The 18,523-nt window shown below is 37.1% G+C and overlaps 1 protein-coding gene and 1 long non-coding RNA gene across 2 annotated transcripts; one reads left to right on the top strand and one right to left on the bottom strand.

Moving 5' to 3' along the window:
* Nucleotides 1–5,026: 5,026 nt before the first annotated feature.
* LOC147859705 (auxin response factor 18-like) lies at nucleotides 5,027–9,920 on the top strand. The gene is made up of 13 exons (XM_087324548.1): nucleotides 5,027–5,414; nucleotides 5,556–5,657; nucleotides 5,757–5,864; nucleotides 6,028–6,222; nucleotides 6,468–6,552; nucleotides 6,682–6,772; nucleotides 6,905–7,069; nucleotides 7,174–7,293; nucleotides 7,408–7,483; nucleotides 7,636–7,813; nucleotides 7,956–8,710; nucleotides 9,091–9,281; nucleotides 9,451–9,920. Exons 1-13 carry the CDS (start codon nucleotides 5,073–5,075, stop codon nucleotides 9,539–9,541), a joined length of 2,499 nt encoding a protein of 832 aa, XP_087180674.1. The 5' UTR covers nucleotides 5,027–5,072; the 3' UTR covers nucleotides 9,542–9,920.
* Nucleotides 9,921–14,674: 4,754 nt separating this feature from the next.
* On the bottom strand, nucleotides 14,675–15,842 carry LOC147859704 (uncharacterized). The gene is made up of 2 exons (XR_015530200.1): nucleotides 15,721–15,842; nucleotides 14,675–14,861 (listed from the first exon to the last, which is right to left on the bottom strand). It is a non-coding gene; the product is annotated as an uncharacterized LOC147859704 (long non-coding RNA).
* Nucleotides 15,843–18,523: the final 2,681 nt, after the last annotated feature.

Below are 18,523 nucleotides of genomic sequence, written 5' to 3'. Positions count from 1 at the left end.
TTAAAAAGGTCAATATGACTCCTTCACTAGTTACCGTAATGAAGATACGATTCTTCTTAAACAACAATCCTTTAAAGGCAAGTGGAAGGATTTGTTTGTCTTTGTGGAGAGAGATGACAAAATGGTTTGGCAATATCTACCCCCTCGATAGTTATTTCCTCCCTCCATATGTGGAGTTTGTTTTACCTTATGACATAGTGGGGGACATAACCTTTTTTCTCAGTTATCTTTACCTCCACTAGATTGTATGCTTTGTTTATGCTTATTGGATTGGTAATGGAAACTAAGGTGTAGTTATTATTTAATAAATTATTTTTTTTAAACTATCTCTTTTGCTTATTGATTGAGAGAGGGGAGCTGGTTGATGGGATTTCACTTAATCCCTCTTCCAACAATCTAAAGAAAAAATACTTTGTGTATGTAAAGGAAGTCATTCCAAACTTCCAAGCACGTAGGTTCCATAGTGGAAGAAGATATTCTTCACAACAACATGATGATTGAGGGTTCTCATGACCAATGCGGCATGACATTCTCAATTGTTGTGTTTTAGGTAACCCTAGTAGATCTGACAAAGGAAAGTTGAAGTCAAAGCTTGAGCATGGGAAAAACAATCATAACACAAATGGAGAGGCCACTCCAACAACTCAGCTAGCTTAATCCATCACAAGATGAAGAATTAGGTGTGTCGATCATGTCGATACATAGAGTAAAGAGGGCTTTAGGGAAGGATTGTTAGAAAATATATTGCTCAACTCATGGGAAGATTTTTTGAATCCAAATTAGCTATGCCAATTATATGGTGCACCATTTTGCTTCATGTGAACGTATTAACCATCCACGACTTGGAAATATTTGCAAGAGTGGTTTGAAATCCTCAATGTGTAGAGACCATGCATGAAGAAATTATGGATCCCAATGGCATTATCTCGGACTATATCATATCTACATTGATCCCCAAATGAGAGATGTCTCAACACAGGCAAGATTAGATAGTTGTCAATGGTCACTAGCATGTGCACACCTAATTTGCTAAGCTCAAGGTCGAGTAAAAGAAAACCAAGCTTATCATCCAGTTGATGATGTAACGCCCTTGAGCTTGAAGGGGCATGTTCAAATAACAAGGTCAATCACACAAATATTGTGTGTAACCACATTCTCCTTGGTTGACCTAGTTTGTTCCATCTCCTTGGTTGAGCTAGTATTTGCTCAACATAATAGCCTCACACAATGACACATTTTACTATAATCAGGGTTACAATTGCCTTCACATTGAGCATGCCCTAACACTTAAAGGTTTGACTGTTTAACACTCAACTATAAAAGGTACAAAAGGTCATAATGTATTCAACTCTCCTTTAACACTTGGATCTCCTTCTATAGGTTAGTTCAGTCGTTCGTGATGATGTGATGGCAAGGAGATTCCTACACTTTGCCAATTTGCAAGCTTTACCTTGGAAGCTATGGCCCTTTATTGGCATGTGAACAATCCTTGATCCAATCACTCCTCTTGATAAGAGTATGCACCAACACCCATGGCTTCGCACCTCACCAACAATTATTCCTTCAAGATCATTCATCCAATGGCATCAAGTTCTACATTCAACATATATTTTCATGCATCCAATTATCATTTTCTACTAAAGACAAATATTTGTTGTTCAACAAGACCGATTAATCGATATAGCGTCCATGAATGGTAGTATTGGTCCTCACTAATTAAATATATTGGTGGATCACCATTTTGATGTGTCAAATCAATCAATATTTTGACAACTCTATTTTTATGATCCCAATTTGTAAACCTTCTTGAAGGATCACTATTTTGCGCGCAATGCCTAAATAATCTCATTATAGGTAAATGAATGGTTTGTGAAATGGAACCTCTATATTGCCAAGTTTGGCTCATTATTAATGTGGGATTATTCATTAATTGTGTTGTCTTTGTTGCATATCGGAAAGCGGTTCGTGGCACCTTAAAATTTGAAGCCAACATAATATTATCAAGTTGTTGAGTCTGCTTAATTTGGGTCAAACCTTGATCCCACTATTTAGTATTTGTCATATTGTGTTGGTAGGCTTATTGATGTAAATAAACCCATAATATATAGTTTTGTGTAAATCACTCTGTAAGACACTATTATGTATCAACAACCAATTAAATAATTTGGTAACTCTATTTTATATGGCTTCAATTTTAACGATAACAAACATAATTTCTCATACATTTTTTCACGAATGGAATAGTCAAAAAACTTCATCGAATGCATATGGTAACCTTGACCAGAGAGAAGTTATTCAAGAAGTAAAAACAATGAATTCAAACCTCCATAACTACCCATTGCGCTCAAGCAAACTAGACATGAGATAGATGGTCATGCAAACATAATCTTGAATTTGAGCAACATTTTAAAGGTCATACATACCCCATAAAGGTAGAACTAAGTTTGTAATGGACAACATCTAAATGGCCTTTATAATGTTTAGACTTAGCTAAGAAGTTGGACTACCTCATGCCTATGTATTTATTTCTTGTATAATGTTTGCAAAAATCTATTTTATGAAATGCTTGGGAAAAGGCGAATAATAATAAGAATGACATGAATGAACAACATACATACAACATATGGAATTCTTGTAGAAACTCATGTTACATTCTAGAAATACAAAAGCTTTTCGATGAATTAGTACGCTAATTTATGAATAGACCAATGAATGGACTCTCTAATACCAAATATATTTCTCCTTCTTTCCATGCATTAGTTATGTATCAATGCCACAAATACATACTCCTAACTTAGTTTTCTAGTATTATTTACATAAACCTATTGGTCTCCGGGTCTAGTTGGTATTGCTTAACATGATCCGGTAACAAGCTATAGTTATGTCCATTTTCAAGGTCGATTCAAAGCAAAACAATTCTAGACAGCTGCAATAAATGCTCCTATATTTAAGAGTCGAAAGTGCTATCTAAATTGTTGTCCTAAAAACATTGGTAGTTTCTTGAGAAAACTGTAAGGAAATGTTATTATCATCTTTGGAGATCAAGTACGAGGCTACGGACAATGGGAAGAGAGAGAGAGAGAGAGAGAGAGAGAGAGAGAGAGAGAGAGAGAGATTGATTTTGTTATCGTCCTCGAGGTCGATGTTGCAAGAGAGAGAGAGAGAGAGAGAGAGAAGGGGGGCAAAAGGAAAGAAGGAAGTGTATTTTGTGTGACTCTTTTTTGAGCGATATATTGTGAGGTGGCAAAAAGCACACAAGCACAACAAACATGTATGTATATATACGTCTATGTAAGTGTGTATGTATGTATGTTTGAATTAGGGGGGTGTGTGTGTTGGTAGTAGCAGTAGTGGTAGTATATGAATGAATGAGGATCCCATGTGGTGGTAGAGAGAGAGAGAGAGAGAGAGAGAAATGTCTTCTAAGACCAAAATTGGCCCATGAGGCAAACAACAAAAAATTGAGGTATTTACCCATTCATCGAAAGTAAAAATAAAAAATAAAATAGAACTTAAGCTAAAGAGATGAGAGAGAGAGAGAGAGAGAGAGAGAGAGAGAGTTGGGGGGACATTGGATAGATTGCCGGTTCTTTTGTGATGATTTTATTGGTGTTTTTATTCTTGGTTTTGTTTTGGTGGTGAAGGGAGACCGGCCGGCGCAGGGGCTTTTTTTGTGGCCTTCTAGGCGTATAAATACATAAAAAATTGTATATTATACGGTATAAAAAAATTTATACCGTATATGTATATACATATATATATGTATGTATAGAGAGTGGGAGGTACAGCTGATACGGCGCGAGAGGAATGACACGTGTGAGGAGCGCCGCCGTGGCAGGGGCCTTGCCCGGATACGCGGCCTGCCCGAATCTGGCGCTGCCAGGTGGCAGGGCTCCCCGTCTGACGTGGCACACACACACACACACACAGAGGCAACACGCAGAGTCTGCCACCTTTTTTGGGGCGCTCTGTTCTTTTTTGCGCCACTTTTTTTTTTTTCCTTCTTTTTTGCTTTTTTGCTTTTCGGACGCATTTTCTTGTGTCTGTTTTTTTTGGTTGTTTGTTTTGGGTTTTTTTAAGTTTTCTCGGCGTACTATTTTGGATTGGAATGAAAAACGATACAATATTTATTTATTTTTGTAATAAAAAAAATATTTAAAAAAGAAAAAGAAAAAAAAAACAGGGAAGGAAATTAGGAAATTTTGGTCTCTGTCTCTCTGTCTCTCTCTGTGTTTCTGTTTTCTTGGCTACAAAGTTTCCCATTAATGACACGCAGTTTCTCTGTGTGTGTGTGTGTTACGACGATCCCAGACGTTAATCTTAATGATCTCTCCTCCCCTGTCTCTCTCTGTCTTCTCTGTCGTCGCTGGTCTCTGCGTGTGTGTGCACAGAGACAGCTATAATGACAAATTTTCCCTTTAATTAACCCCGGAATTAAAGCAATTCCATAAAGTTAAGCAATTAATTACCTCTCCTCACTCTTAACCAAGAAAAAAACAGACAGAGAGAGAGAGAGAGAGAGAGATGTGTGTATGTGTATGAGTGTGAGAGATAGAGAGAGAGAAACCCATCATAATCCTACACATTCTCACACATATTAGGTACTACATTACTTATTATTAATCTCTCTCTGTCTCTGTCTCTTTCTCGCCTCGGATCTCTACTCTTAAAAAGAAAAAAAAACAATCAAGCTACATATCTACATGTGTTAACACGCAATTACACAGTAGTAGTACTATGACTATTACTACATACATACTCACTCATACTACCCTCTCTCTCTCTGTGCAATATGCCTGCATGCTTCTTCTACTAGAATTCATTCATTCATTAATTCTCTCTAGCCTCTCTGATGGGCAAAATGGCTAGTTCTGCTTGAATTGCTAACATATCTCCAATGCATTAATTCTTTCTCTCTCTCTCTCTAATGTGCAAGTAAAAATGAATTCCTCCCTAAATGGCATCTATTCCACACTGGCTCTGTTCCTCTCCTCTGTTCTTCTCATTCCTTCGTATATACTCTCTCTCTCTGTCTCTCTAATATAATATGCAAGCCCAATTGACTCTCCCTCATGGCCTCTTTTACCTGTAATTCTTCTTCCCCCATGCTCTGTTCCTCCCCTGTTCCTCCTCCCTTCTCAGCTTCCATGGAAAAGCTTCATAACAATAACGTTTATCATCGTCACCATCATTCATACTCTACCACTTCATTCACCTATACAGACACAGAGGAATACCAACATCTTGTTAATACTACTGCTACGGCTAATAACCATAATAATAATAATAATAATAATAATAATAATTCAGGTCTTCATTATGAAGAGCTATGGCGAGCTTGTGCTGGACCTTTGGTCTCCCTTCCTAAGCTCAAACAACTTGTTATGTATTTACCTCAAGGCCACATTGAACAGGTTCAATGCACATTCATATATATATATATATATATTTATTTATTTATAATTCATTGTTTCCACATTATGTACGATATATAGATTAGCTCATATGTAATTCGATGAATTGAGTTTGAGCTCTGAGATGTTGTGGTCATGTAGATTGCTGCCTCGACTAACCAGGTTAGGGCAGATTCCAATCTAATTCCTAAGCATGATCTTCGACCTCACATCCTCTGCAGAGTTATGGATGTTCAGCTCAGTGTAAGTAATTGTTGCGAATGGTTGTTAATTGAGCCTACCTTGTTTTTCCATGGTACCTTAATTACCCCTCTAATGTGCTCTCCTTTCTTAATGCAACAGGCTGAGCCTGACACAGATGAAGTGAAGGCACAAATTTCTCTCCTTCCAGAACCAGACATGGATCACATTATGAATAGCAACCATGATCATGATGCATTATGTAAAAGTGTAAGGCTGAGGCAATCATTTCCGTATTATTATTATGCACATAATCACGTAATCTACATAAGTTCAGAAGCTGAACTAATTTGATTGATGGGACCTGAAGAAACTATAGCAAGTAATGGGGTATCTAACATAAGGAATTCCATGGTGACAACAATTGTTGCAGGTCAGCCATGACGAGGGAGAGATCGGTGGGAAGCTGCATGCCAGCAGTTCTCCATCTTCTTCTTCTTCTTCTTCGTCTTCATCTTCATCTTCTTCTGGTATTCACATCTTCTGCAAAACTCTCACGGCTTCAGATACTAGCACCCATGGGGGCTTCTCTGTTCCCAGGAGACATGCCACATGTCTCCCACCACTGGTAACCTGCCCATAACTTTTGTCTATTCCTATTTTTTTCTTCCGCTTCTGCTATCACCATATTCAGTATACGTATATATATATATATATATATATATACGTATGTGTATGATGCCTATATACTCATGTTATCTACGTATGTATATGAAATATATGTACACAAATGGATGCATGGATGTACATAACAGACAATACAGTATACCATTTTCATGCTTCTCACAGCATGCATAAATTCATGATTACCAGGACATGACACAAAATCCTCCCACTCAAGACCTTGTTGCCATGGATCTACATGGTCTGAAATGGCATTTCCGGCATATCTATAGAGGTGAGATTGACCAGTCAGAAGAATATATATACTTCAATTGCTTTCTTTCTTTTTTATGTTGGAATTAGACTCAATGCATTCACATTCACATTCACATCCAAATCCACATCCACATTCTCTCTGTGTCAGGCCAACCTAAGAGACACCTGCTTACCACTGGATGGAGTGTTTTTGTCTCTCAAAAGAGATTGGTGGCAGGGGATTCAGTCATTTTCCTGAGGTGGGAACCCGTGATCGTTGAGCTTTAATAAGATTTCCAATCTGGTTTTTACTGTCACAATATAATCTCTTTCCCAAGGCAGAGGTGAGGAGCTAGATTTGATTGATTAATGTATCATGCTATTTGGTACAGGGGTGAAGGCGGTGAGCTTAGAGTGGGCATAAGGCGCGCAATGCGACTCTCAGGTACCTCACCATCATCTGTATTGCCTAGTGAGAGCATGCATATGGGCGTGATTGCTACAGCTACTCATGCCATGCTCACCAGGACCATGTTTACTGTTTACTTCAAGCCAAGGTGGGTGGATGGGTGGCTATATATCTTTTATTCTATCTATATTGATGTGAGATCCCATGTGAAATCAGTGATTTTATGGAGAAAGTCTTTCATTATTGTTGTAGAGTTAGCCCAGGAGAGTTCATTGTAGCATTGGATAGGTTTAAGAATAGTCTCCATCTACACTTGGCAGTAGGGATGAGGTTTAAAATGAAGTTTGAGGCAGAGGATTCTACAGAAAGAAGGTAACTAACTATTCTCATTCTCCAGGTCCCATAATAAATAATACAATACATAATGCCAAACAGTTAACTTACTCTTTGATTGATGGAATATGCCTTTGTTTGATGTTGTAACAGGTATGTTGGTACAATCACCGGAATAGAGGATCTAGATCCAGCTAGGTGGCCCTCATCCAAATGGAAATCTTTGAAGGTACTTATCATCGAATATAAAATAAACTACACGAAAGAAAGAAAGAAAGAAAGCGATGTCGTTACACAGTGACATTAAGTTGTATACAGAAATGGGAAGCTTGGAATTATAATGATGGAAGGTGTATTGTATGGTGTTTGAACTGAGCATAGGTTGGTTGGGATGAGCCAAGCCTTAACAACATGAAGGACAGGGTCTCTCCATGGGAGATAGATCAGCTCTGCTCCCCGCAAATCCCTTCACCGGGACCCGCTGTAACATTACCTCGATGCAAGAGGTTGCGGCCAAGCACCATTCCGAGCACAACAGAACACTCACCTCTTACTGGCGGTAACATCCTTTTTCTGTTATCTGTATGTATTAAGAATGTATGCACATTACATACATAAGAGTATGAACAATTTGTAGGTCTGTGTATTGCTAGCTAACATGTGATCTAAACTTGGTACACACTGATGCATTTCATGTTTAGAATCTGTGATGTCGGGCAAGTGCGGACTGGTCTTGCAAGGTCAAGAATCTCGGGCTAACTTATGCCCGAGCGAGGATGGAATGTACCCCCGTCCTCCTCATCATCTGCATATGCATAGATTCGGCAAGCCTGCAGATCGATTGTGGGGAGGTTTTCCTCCTTACTTTGATGCTACATCCAATTTTAATTTCCAGGTGCCTAGAGTAAATGACATCCCAGCTAACAATTGGTTCCTTAGCCCAACCATGGTAGCCCAGAGTCCTCCTACACCACATTGCAATAATAGATCTTCATCATCGTCATCAGCGAATGGTGGCCTATTATTAGACCAGGAAATCAACAAGATAATTTCTCAATCCATCATGAAGCATCAGTCTCAACTGGCTTATAATGGTAGTACATGTTCCTCATCATGGAAATCAAATGTAGTTCAACAGATGGAAACTCAGTCATTACCACAAGGTTCGATCGAAGCAACGAGACCCAGCGAATGCAAATTGTTCGGATTCTCGTTGACGGATCCGCCACCTATGAGGAAAATACTTGCAAAGACCCATGTTGAAGGGAATGTGCATGGTGCTGTGAATCATCTTTGCATGAGCAACAATTACAGCATCGAGAATGAGGTTGATCAGCAAACCCCCTCCTCGACGAAGCCAGCGATGGCGATGCAAGACATCATCTCCACAACAACCAGTGGCTCGGAAGCAGATAAACCTGCAAGGCCTCACTTTGGAGGGAGGAGCTGCACAAAGGTACCTAACCTAATCTATTCTACCCTTTTGTTGAAGGCAAAGCAAAACCTGTATAAGAGGAGGTTTTGCTGCATAATATTACTCTGAACAAACATGTAAAATGTATGCATGTACATTGTGTATGTGAGAAGGTGCAAACGGCTGAGACTGCATATGTGTATGTCACAAGGATAAGTGAACTTGTGCCTATTTCATTAACAAGATGAACCAACATGTATGATGTAGGTGTATGTATGTATGCATGTATGCATGTATGATGTAGGTGTATGTATGTATGTATGTATGTATCGATGCACATCTGTCTGGGTTTATGCCTATATATAGATAAATGCCATTACACTAGATGAGATACTCAATATATCCTATATGATGAAATGCAGGTCGTAAAGAAGGGAAGCATTGTTGGTAGGGGAGTAGATCTGTCGAAGCTGGAGAACTATGAGCAGCTGTTTGAGGAGCTGGAGAGGATGTTCCATTTGGAAGGCCAGCTCCGAGACAAGGAAAAAGGTTGGCAAGTAGCTTACTCCGACAATGAGGATGACATGCTCGAAGTGGGGGATGACCCTTGGATGTGAGTAACAAATGCTCGAAGTTTTTCTTTGCTTCAACGTATGTTTCTGTCGATACGTATATGCATATGCGCTATGTGTGTATGTGTGTATGTGTGTATGTGTGTATTTGGTGCCATTTTTATTCACAATTTTCCTCGGTATATATGCTGCATATAACATTTGATGTAGGGAGTTCTGCAACATGGTGAAGAAGATTCACATTTTGAGCCGAGAAGAGGTGGCTCAAGGAAGCAAGCTGAGTCGACTTGTTCCCGCTTGACAAGACAACTCAATAATTGTTCCCTTGCCTTGGTTGAACACTTCCACTACATCGAACTAAGTAAAGTGATGTGTCAACAAAGCATAAGATTCTTATAATGATTTTTTGTATACACTCATCACTCACAAGCAGGGTGGGGAGATATGGTTCTGCCTTCCATCATCCATCTATCTTCAGCGGCAATGCGATGAATTACAAGGGAATCATATTAGAATGTGGATATTGCAATAGGATTTTGTTCGCGTTTTAGTACAATTTTGATCGGCTACTTTAGATTTCTTGAACACGGATGTAGTAACAGTGTTCACTAAGCAAAAGGAAATAATGGAACAAATCAAGTTATAACTTAGCCACTTTGATATATATAGATTTTGTGTAACTGCTTGCTGGGTCCATATCCAATGTTTGGTTTGTTTCCATGATTTCTTAGGAGTTCATATCTTCAAATGTGATTGATATTAGATATCCATGGGGACATAAAGCTGAATGAATATACTTTTCTTGCCACATATATGTACAAATGTTATACACACTTCACAACAAAATTCCTTCTCTTTTGTTTCTTTCCTTGCATAATTGTTGGTATATAAAAATCTTTCTAGGTGTCTTTTCTCTTTGCCATTGTAGATTTTAAAAAATCAAATGTTGTGGTACTTCTGTAGCGTTGTCATGCTAGTTGCAAAATGTTCCCTTCCAAGACCTTGTTTCCATAAGTCAACATGTGTGTGATCTATGAATCAGATGGGCTTACCCTCCTTGGATCCACTTGATTATCACATGAATCAAGTTAGTTCAAGATTGGTAGATTAAAATTAATGAAGGGAGTTTGTTTTCTACAGTTTGCATCTCTCTTTTTGTCATGCGTCTTCAGTTAATCTCATGTTATTGGTGGCCTAAGGAGAATCTAGTTTTCAGTTTTTTTCACAAGGTTTATACTCTAGGTGCTTCACACAATGTTATGTTTTAAACTAGTGTCCCATAATCGTTGACAATGTTCCTTTACATTTCCATGTTGACACGATCTTCATGCCCTTTAATTTTTCAATCAAAGGTTGGCCACTTTGAGGTTCTTGCTTAAATGTATTGGTAATGTAAATCAAAACTTCATCTCGTGGGAGATAAAAATGAGTAGGAAAATAGTCTATTTTAGATTGTTGTTGATTCATGTTATACCAATTAATAGGTGGAGAACAGAGGTGAATGCAAACAACACATGTATCTAGTGGAGATTGCTAAACATTGTTTGTGGAGTAGTGATTTTGTGATAGAAGTATGGAAAAGAATCTTGACACGTAATACCAATAGATCCTCAAGGAGCGTATACATGGGGGCGGTATTATATATGGTTGTACAAGGTCAACTAGTATTATATGAATAGGAGGATGTTGCATATACTCTTTCTATACGACGCGGTCTAATGCAAAAAACAAGTATACTTATGAAGCCACAAATAGATATTCATAAACATGAAACATGGCAATTGGTAACTAGTATCACGATTTGGTATATTTGGGAGGCCATGTGTTTGAAGGTATTCCAAAATGTAACAGAAATACCTGCTTAGATCATTATTGGGATTTGGACAAAGATTGTGCATAATCTCATAGGTTCTCTAGATAATTACCGGTAATCCGCAAGCAGAGTTACAACGATTGTAGCTTCATGCCATATGGAATAACAAAACATATATAGGTGGATTTTTACAAGGAGGAGTGGTTTTATTCTACATCGAATTCTTTATTTAAGTCGATAGTTAGAACTTAAATATGCATCATGTACACCCTTAGGGTGTTTCTTAATACTAATGTGGTATCTTTTCTTAGGAAAAAAACGTCATATAGTTTTGCATTTGTAAATAGCATTAGTATATTGAGGATGCAATTTTTGTAAGACATCAAAAAGTATATCCTCTAGAATATGAGAAATGACCAAAATTGGATTCAAAGGAAAAAAGTGGAATCCCCTTGTCTCATAAATGATTGGGAAAGAGTCCAAACAACCAAAAAGATTTTCCAATTGTATGCTTGGAAACTTGAGTCGGAGATTGCTCTTGAGTTTATTGATACAAGTTCTTGTTGATCGACACGTCCATATCAAATGAATCATTGTTTCCGATCCTCTACAACATCTCACACAAAGAACACTAATCATTCCCCTTTCCTCTAGGTTAGTTCCTAGCAGAAGTATACCTTACAAGTTACAACCATCTCTACAAGAACACCCTAAGTGATAGACATGCTTTCTATAAGGAAGTTTTTTGCGTCATAGAAGTGGTTGCATCTAATTTGCTAATGGCTACATCACAAACAGATCTTGTTTTTTGTATTTCTGAGAAACCACCCCCTATATTCAGACAATAAACAAATCAGTTTCTTAAATATTCCTTATTCTCCCAAAATTGATAGAATGCATAATGACCAATAAATTATAAAATCCTTGTGAGCTAATTCTTCTTAGGCAAGTGCATTGAATGTGCATATGAAAACGTGTAAATTGGTCTTCCTCTTATTTCGTAGTATGTTTTTATTTTCCTCTGAATTTTAAGTATGTTTTCATATTCCATGTCTTATTATTGTTCAATAACTTGCTCGAAAATCTGACCAACACATCTCTTTCTAGAAGGCAACCTAAATATCAACATTGCTTTCACATATTAAGAATCAACATCTCTTCTAGTGTTATATTTGAATATTTACTCCATTCAATTGATGTTATGTCCATTTACATACTATAGCTCTTTTATTGTTGCTTTAATTGTTGTCTTGTAGTTGTTTAAAGTTCACTTTTACAAAAGCTCACGATGACTTCCCATTAGTTTTTTGTAAGACAACGTGGAATGGACATTAAGTTATCTACATTCTATTACATATGATTACAATGGAGGATCAGTTGGTAGATCTAGTGGATCATTTTTGTGATAATATGTAACCCCTTCCTATATGGTGTTGTAGCGTCATAAAATAACCAAAGCCACTATTGTGTAACAAGATTAATGTTATGCATGAATTGACTTAACTAGTATATTTTATCTTTGGTCCATCTAGACCTTCATGAGTACGAAAGGTAATTTTAGTGGGTTTTATGGATAATTTTTACGTGAAGTCCAAGCTTAGATATGGATTCCAGTCTCTTAAAGACAAGAGGGAGACTAAAACATGAGAGAAGGGGTGTTGCACCTGATCCAAAGTTAGATTCAACACTAGTCGTGCTTAATTGGTCCGCTTATGCTACATCTACAATAGAACATGGAACCTACATTTGATAGTTGAAAAATTCCCGTCCATATATTTTTCTATTGAAGTGTGAAAATGCTTCAATGGGAAAGGGGCAAATTCTTATTTTGAGGGTCCAACTTTAGAGGTAGTGAGAATACATCTTTGCACCTACTCTCTATGCATTTGAATCATCATTAGCACCGAATAAATTGTACATACATAGTACTCACAAACCATCTTCTACATGCTTTCATATCCAATGTGATTGAGGACACGATGCCCATGGGTTTTCTGAATCCATGGTTCTCACCAATAACTACATAGCTTAACATCAAGGCCTATGTGGCTCTTCACTAAACATTTCCAAACGATGTCTAATCATTGGTATCTTTCTCCAATCTCTACTTCCCAAAACACTTATTGAATAACAAGTGCCTAATGATGTGGAACTAGTAGAAATTCATAATGGTCACCATCTTCAACCTCTACAGTGTCTCATTGTTCCCCTTTAAGTCAACCACACATGGACATGACACACCAAAAGGTCTTTGGTTGTAGGATATTGAGTTAATAACAGTGTTCTCGTGAATCAAGATCTACGTTTCGGGAAATCTATACATGTACATAGTATGATATGTATGTATATAAAGGGAGGGGATGTGGGTGGAGGTAACTTGGAGATTGGGTTTGATCTAGAAGGGAGATTTGTGTCCGGACGAGTGTGGAAAGGTCATCTCTCTCTCACAAAGTCATTTCCTCTATCGAATATGTTACATCATAACACGTTTTGTACGATACTAGAACTCTTTTAGCTTAAGTTCTATTTTTTTTTTTTTTTTTTTTTTTTTGATGATTGGGTAAATACCCTATTTTGTTGTACACCAATTGTCTCATGGGCCAATTGTTGCCTTAGAAGACGTTAATATATATTTCTTTCTTTCTCTCTCTTGGAGATTGGATTGGGTTTGATCTTGAAGGGAGATTTATGTCCGGACGAGTGTGAAAAGGCCATCTCTCGCTCTCTCTCTCTCTCTCTCTCTCTCTCTCTCTCTCTCTCTCTCTCTCTCTGTCTCTGTGTGTCTCGCTTCTCGCCTTCTCTGTCTCGCTCTGTCTGTCCCTAATCCTTCCTAATCCCTGAAGATATAGCGCTCGCTTCATAAAATTCAGGTGCGGATCTCTAATGTCTTCTATCATTTTTCATTTATTTGCTTTTTGTTTATTATCGGTTTTGTTTCACGGGCTGGGTTTCTATGCACCCTTCTTTCTGAAACTTGTGATGGTCATTAATGTTAACAGAAAGTTATTACAAGCAGGTTTCTGTGCATCAATCTTCTTTGATATCTGATAAAGAGGAAATTCTTTAGTTTTCCTTACTTCTATCTATTATTTATCAATCCCTAAACAGATTCTACAATCCATTGATGTCTACCTACAAGGTATGTAAAGCACATTGTTTGTGGATAAACCATGAATGGATTTCGTACTATTTTGAGGGAGCAAAGATTTAATGGATGGAATTTGTGATTTTCCATAACAATCTTATTAGATACCCAACAATCAATACCTAGTGATAACCCCGCCATTGTGGAGAACACCATTTGTATTCATTTACAATGTTTATGTGTCTATATAAATATAAATATATGCAAAAGGTATATCAAGCATTGCACACGTATTTATGTCTTTCCAATAGTGAATCATTATGCATCACTAGTTTGATCCCTGATCATTTTGTCGCAGAAATTTGTATAAAGAGTCAATACGTCTCTTCTAGATGTATAAAGAGTCAAGAAAATGTTATCGTACTGTGTTCTTGTGAATAACCATAAACTGGTACCGTCTCTTCTCCAGGCAAACTGGATCGCCTTGTAGCTTGGGTGGGAACAAGTGTAGCCTCTGCGTTTTTTGCATCATTGGACCGCTGCTCATGCATTAATCTTGAGACCATGGATGTGGAAGAGGATGAAGAGGCTGACATTAAACCTTTGATCCCAATGACAAGAGAACCAGCTCAGCAAAAAGAGATATGGGTTTCTGAAAGGAGAATTCAGATCGAGCTCTCTGATGCTGATCATAGATCTGGTTAAAAAGGTGCATTTACTTGTCTTATATGACATTTTATAAATACAAGGCCCTATGTACCTTTGATGTTATCAACATAAGACACCTATATAGCTTAATGCTATTAGTTCAGGGCACCTATATAGCCTGTAAATAATGCTTTTCCATTCTCTGATTGTGCAATGTTGCTGTCAATCCACATTGGCATAGTATGCATGCATTTTCTTAGTTGTTAAGCACATGTACTGTGACAAAATGTTGATTGTGGAGAACAGAAATAGCTTATAGATTATTGGATGAACAATGGTTTTCAGAGTTATGTGTCATAAGGTAATTAGGTGTTCAGAATACTTCTCAGCTCATCAAACTTAAAAGAGAATCTTGGATTTAAATGGACTTTATAGGCATGGTAAAAGGGGAGGAACCTCGTGAACTTACTAAAGCTAGATGGTTGAGTGAATTTATAGGTTTATGAAGCCCCATAAATATAGAAAAATCAGGCAATCTTCGAGAAACTCACAGTATCTTGGTGTTTGGCTAATATAATGTAAAATTGTGCAATTCATAAAGCACCTAAAGATTTCCAGAATACTTGTGATAAAATTGACACTCCACTTCTTATCGGAAGTTGCTTATGCCTTTGCAAAATATCAATTTTCGTTCGTTTGTTTTGGTTTGAGATCAAATAGGGCAATCTCTGTATGATTGATTACTTGTTCATGAGAGTCTGTAGAATTTGTTGATCTTAAAAGATACCCAAAAGTGTCCAAAACCCTCAGAAAATAGCCCGTTTTCTTCCGATTTGATTTCCTTGCAAGTAATATGATTATAATGAATAATCGGTTGATGGTACTAGAGTAACCTCTGTTCTTAATATTGTATTGCAGGATTTCTTTTTTTAACATTATGCTTCAAAACAGAAATCAACAAACTGTTGGAAATGGAGAGATGTAGGTGGCCATGCCGAGCTGTAAATGAAATAGCTAGAATGGGCCCCCTTGTTTTTATGTCTCCGTATATTTGGTCATATATGTAAATTATTTTAAAACAAGCTTGTTTGTGCAATAAATCCTCAAAATGATTCCATCGAATATTCCTAACAACTTATTTGGTTGGTGTATGTAGCTTATTTTTAACAAGGTAAATGGGAAATTATGAAGCAATTTTGTCTGGTGATAGGATATTAATTGAGTATGTGTTAAAAGTATCCATATTATATCGGCTCTCAATTGGATTAAAGGAAGATGACTTAAAGAGAATTAATTTCATTATATGTCATGAGAGAGAGACATGGATTTTATTATTGTCCTTGGAGGTCAAATGTGAACAATGAGATGAGAACTAAAATATTGTTACGTAGGTGTGGAATTGGGTAGTCACTCTCATTGGTGAAGAATATTGTGGAGGAATTTAAGGGTTTGTATTGTGATGGTGAGAGGATGGTGTGTTGAGAGTGAGTTGGATTAACAATGTGTGGAAATCAAACTCGGATGTAGTAGTGCAAGAGCAAACTTGAATGTGGTTGAAGGCATCACCTTGACTCACACGCTTGTTCAAGGCAAAATGTGTGGTCAATGAGAATTTTCACTTGTGTCCCAACACCTCTCACATTAGAGAGAACCTAGGCTAAGTCATATTGAAGCAATGGTGCAAATGGTGGAATATAGGATGGGTATTTGTCAATGGGATTTGGAAGTCACAATCTTGGCTATGTCCTCAACTATCTTGGCAAGGGGCAATTGTTTCTCTTGCACTATCAAATGGAAGATAGTGCTCATTGTTCCATAAAATGTCTAATTGCTTGTTAGATTTGGAGTTATATTTCTCAAACTTGCAAGTTTTTTCATGGTGTTATTTAACGCCAAGATGTAACTCATTGTCGAGTGTTGTAGGTGTGTGCACATTTATCGTCACCCACCTTGTCCCTAGAAAATTTCAATGGTTACATGCTTGTGAATATTAGAAAGGCTATGGTTAACATTTTGTAGCTTATTCTCTCTATGTCATTTTAGCTCTAAGATGTTCCTATCTAGTGTCTTCATATGCGACATATCCAATAGTTGAGAGGAGGGGAAGAGCATAAAGTTAATCACGTTCCCAATTTTTATTTGAGATCAAATGATCCAATATTGCATCTTCCTCCCTTATCAAACCTTAATTTATACTATATGCGAAGTGGCATCAATTCAATGGCTTGTCCACCAAGTGTCATCCATTCAATCCGTTTGCCAAATATCATCCATGCAGGTTTAAGTGCTTCACTCGAAATACTCAAGTTGTTGAGAAGTAATGTTCCACTAAATGTGGATATTAAGGTGACTATAGGTTCTCTTTTTGTTGCTTTATTATAGTGAGGATTCTATGCACACAACTGCCCAATTCCATGCTGGTGATGGAAAACTAAACAAATGTGTTAATATCTTTGTTTAGGAACCTTCACATTAACTATCCAATGCTATCTATCATGATAACAAAGCATGTCCATGTTACTCATGAATTTTTACATCTTTTATGCATATTCTATATTTATGCACATCTTAATATAGAATATAATCACAAATAATGAAGCATATTTTAATTTAGAAGGAATCACAAATAAGAAATGTTATGTGGCAATTATTCTTGACAATCATTCACAAATAAGAAATGTTATATGGCAATTATTCTTGACAAATCCATGAGTGGCACGATATTAAACTAAGGAAGCACATAAATTTACATATTTCTTCTTTAACTCTACCTTTACTTTTGGATAATGTGATCTTTTTTTGTCACGTTTTAATCACGGGTCATATGGTTGATAGTTAGTAATGGAATTCTATGTTTTGCTTACAATTCTCAATCATTTTCATCGAAACAATTGATTTTATCTAATCTTTTAACTAGCATATCAAGACTGTGACATATAAGTGAGTATAAAAAAGTCTAATGAATTGCACATTAAAATTTAAGAGTGTGTCTTGTGTAATAGGCTCATTCAAATATAATTTAATTTTTATTCGATCTCCTGGTATCTTATTAATGCAAATTAAGTTAGTTTGGTTGGCATAAAGTTCACAATGCTGACAAAACTCTTTGATTATCGTTATGTTGGCAGAAATGGCGGAACACGCCTACGATGATGCTAGGAGAAAGTGGACCCGAGGTGGAACTACCAACCCCCACGATGGTTGTTTCCTTCTTTCACGCCTCCCTCCCTTCGATGTAGGCCCCGGGAGTCGGCTCATTCTGGCCAACACTAAAGGCCATTGCTTTTAGGTATAGGTATCTACTTACTTTAGGTAGTTGGTTTGAAAAACTATGTAAGTAGTCTCATTTTCTTGATCTTAATCTGAGGGAGACTCCCCGTTTTGTGTATAAGCTTCCTTGTATAGTCTCCTTGTAATAATCCTTCCTAACTAATGGGAAAGTAGCTTTATTTTGGAAAAATAAAATAAAATTGTAAGCAATATTTTGTTAGAATGTTTAAAGTCTCTTTCATATTGTGCTCCAATGCAACATGTTTTAGCTATTTATGTATTAATGGGTGAGTGGAGTTGAGCCTTAACCTTTGGTCTTGCAAAAGGAGCCCACAAAAAGGAAGATCAAGCTATCTAGAGTGTAGGTGCACAAAAAGAGAAGCTCATATGTTGGAAACTAAATGCAATGCATTGAATGAAAGACTTACAAAACCTACAAAGACTCAAATATACAACTCTCATGATCG

This window comes from Azolla caroliniana, unplaced genomic scaffold, assembly GCF_043228905.1.
Source record: "Azolla caroliniana isolate FFs.n. ecotype wild unplaced genomic scaffold, voAzoCaro1.0.p SCAF_9, whole genome shotgun sequence".
In the NCBI taxonomy this organism is placed as follows: Eukaryota; Viridiplantae; Streptophyta; class Polypodiopsida; order Salviniales; family Salviniaceae; genus Azolla; species Azolla caroliniana.
Note: the sequence above shows the minus strand (reverse complement) of the source record. Positions and strands in the feature narration are given on the sequence as shown.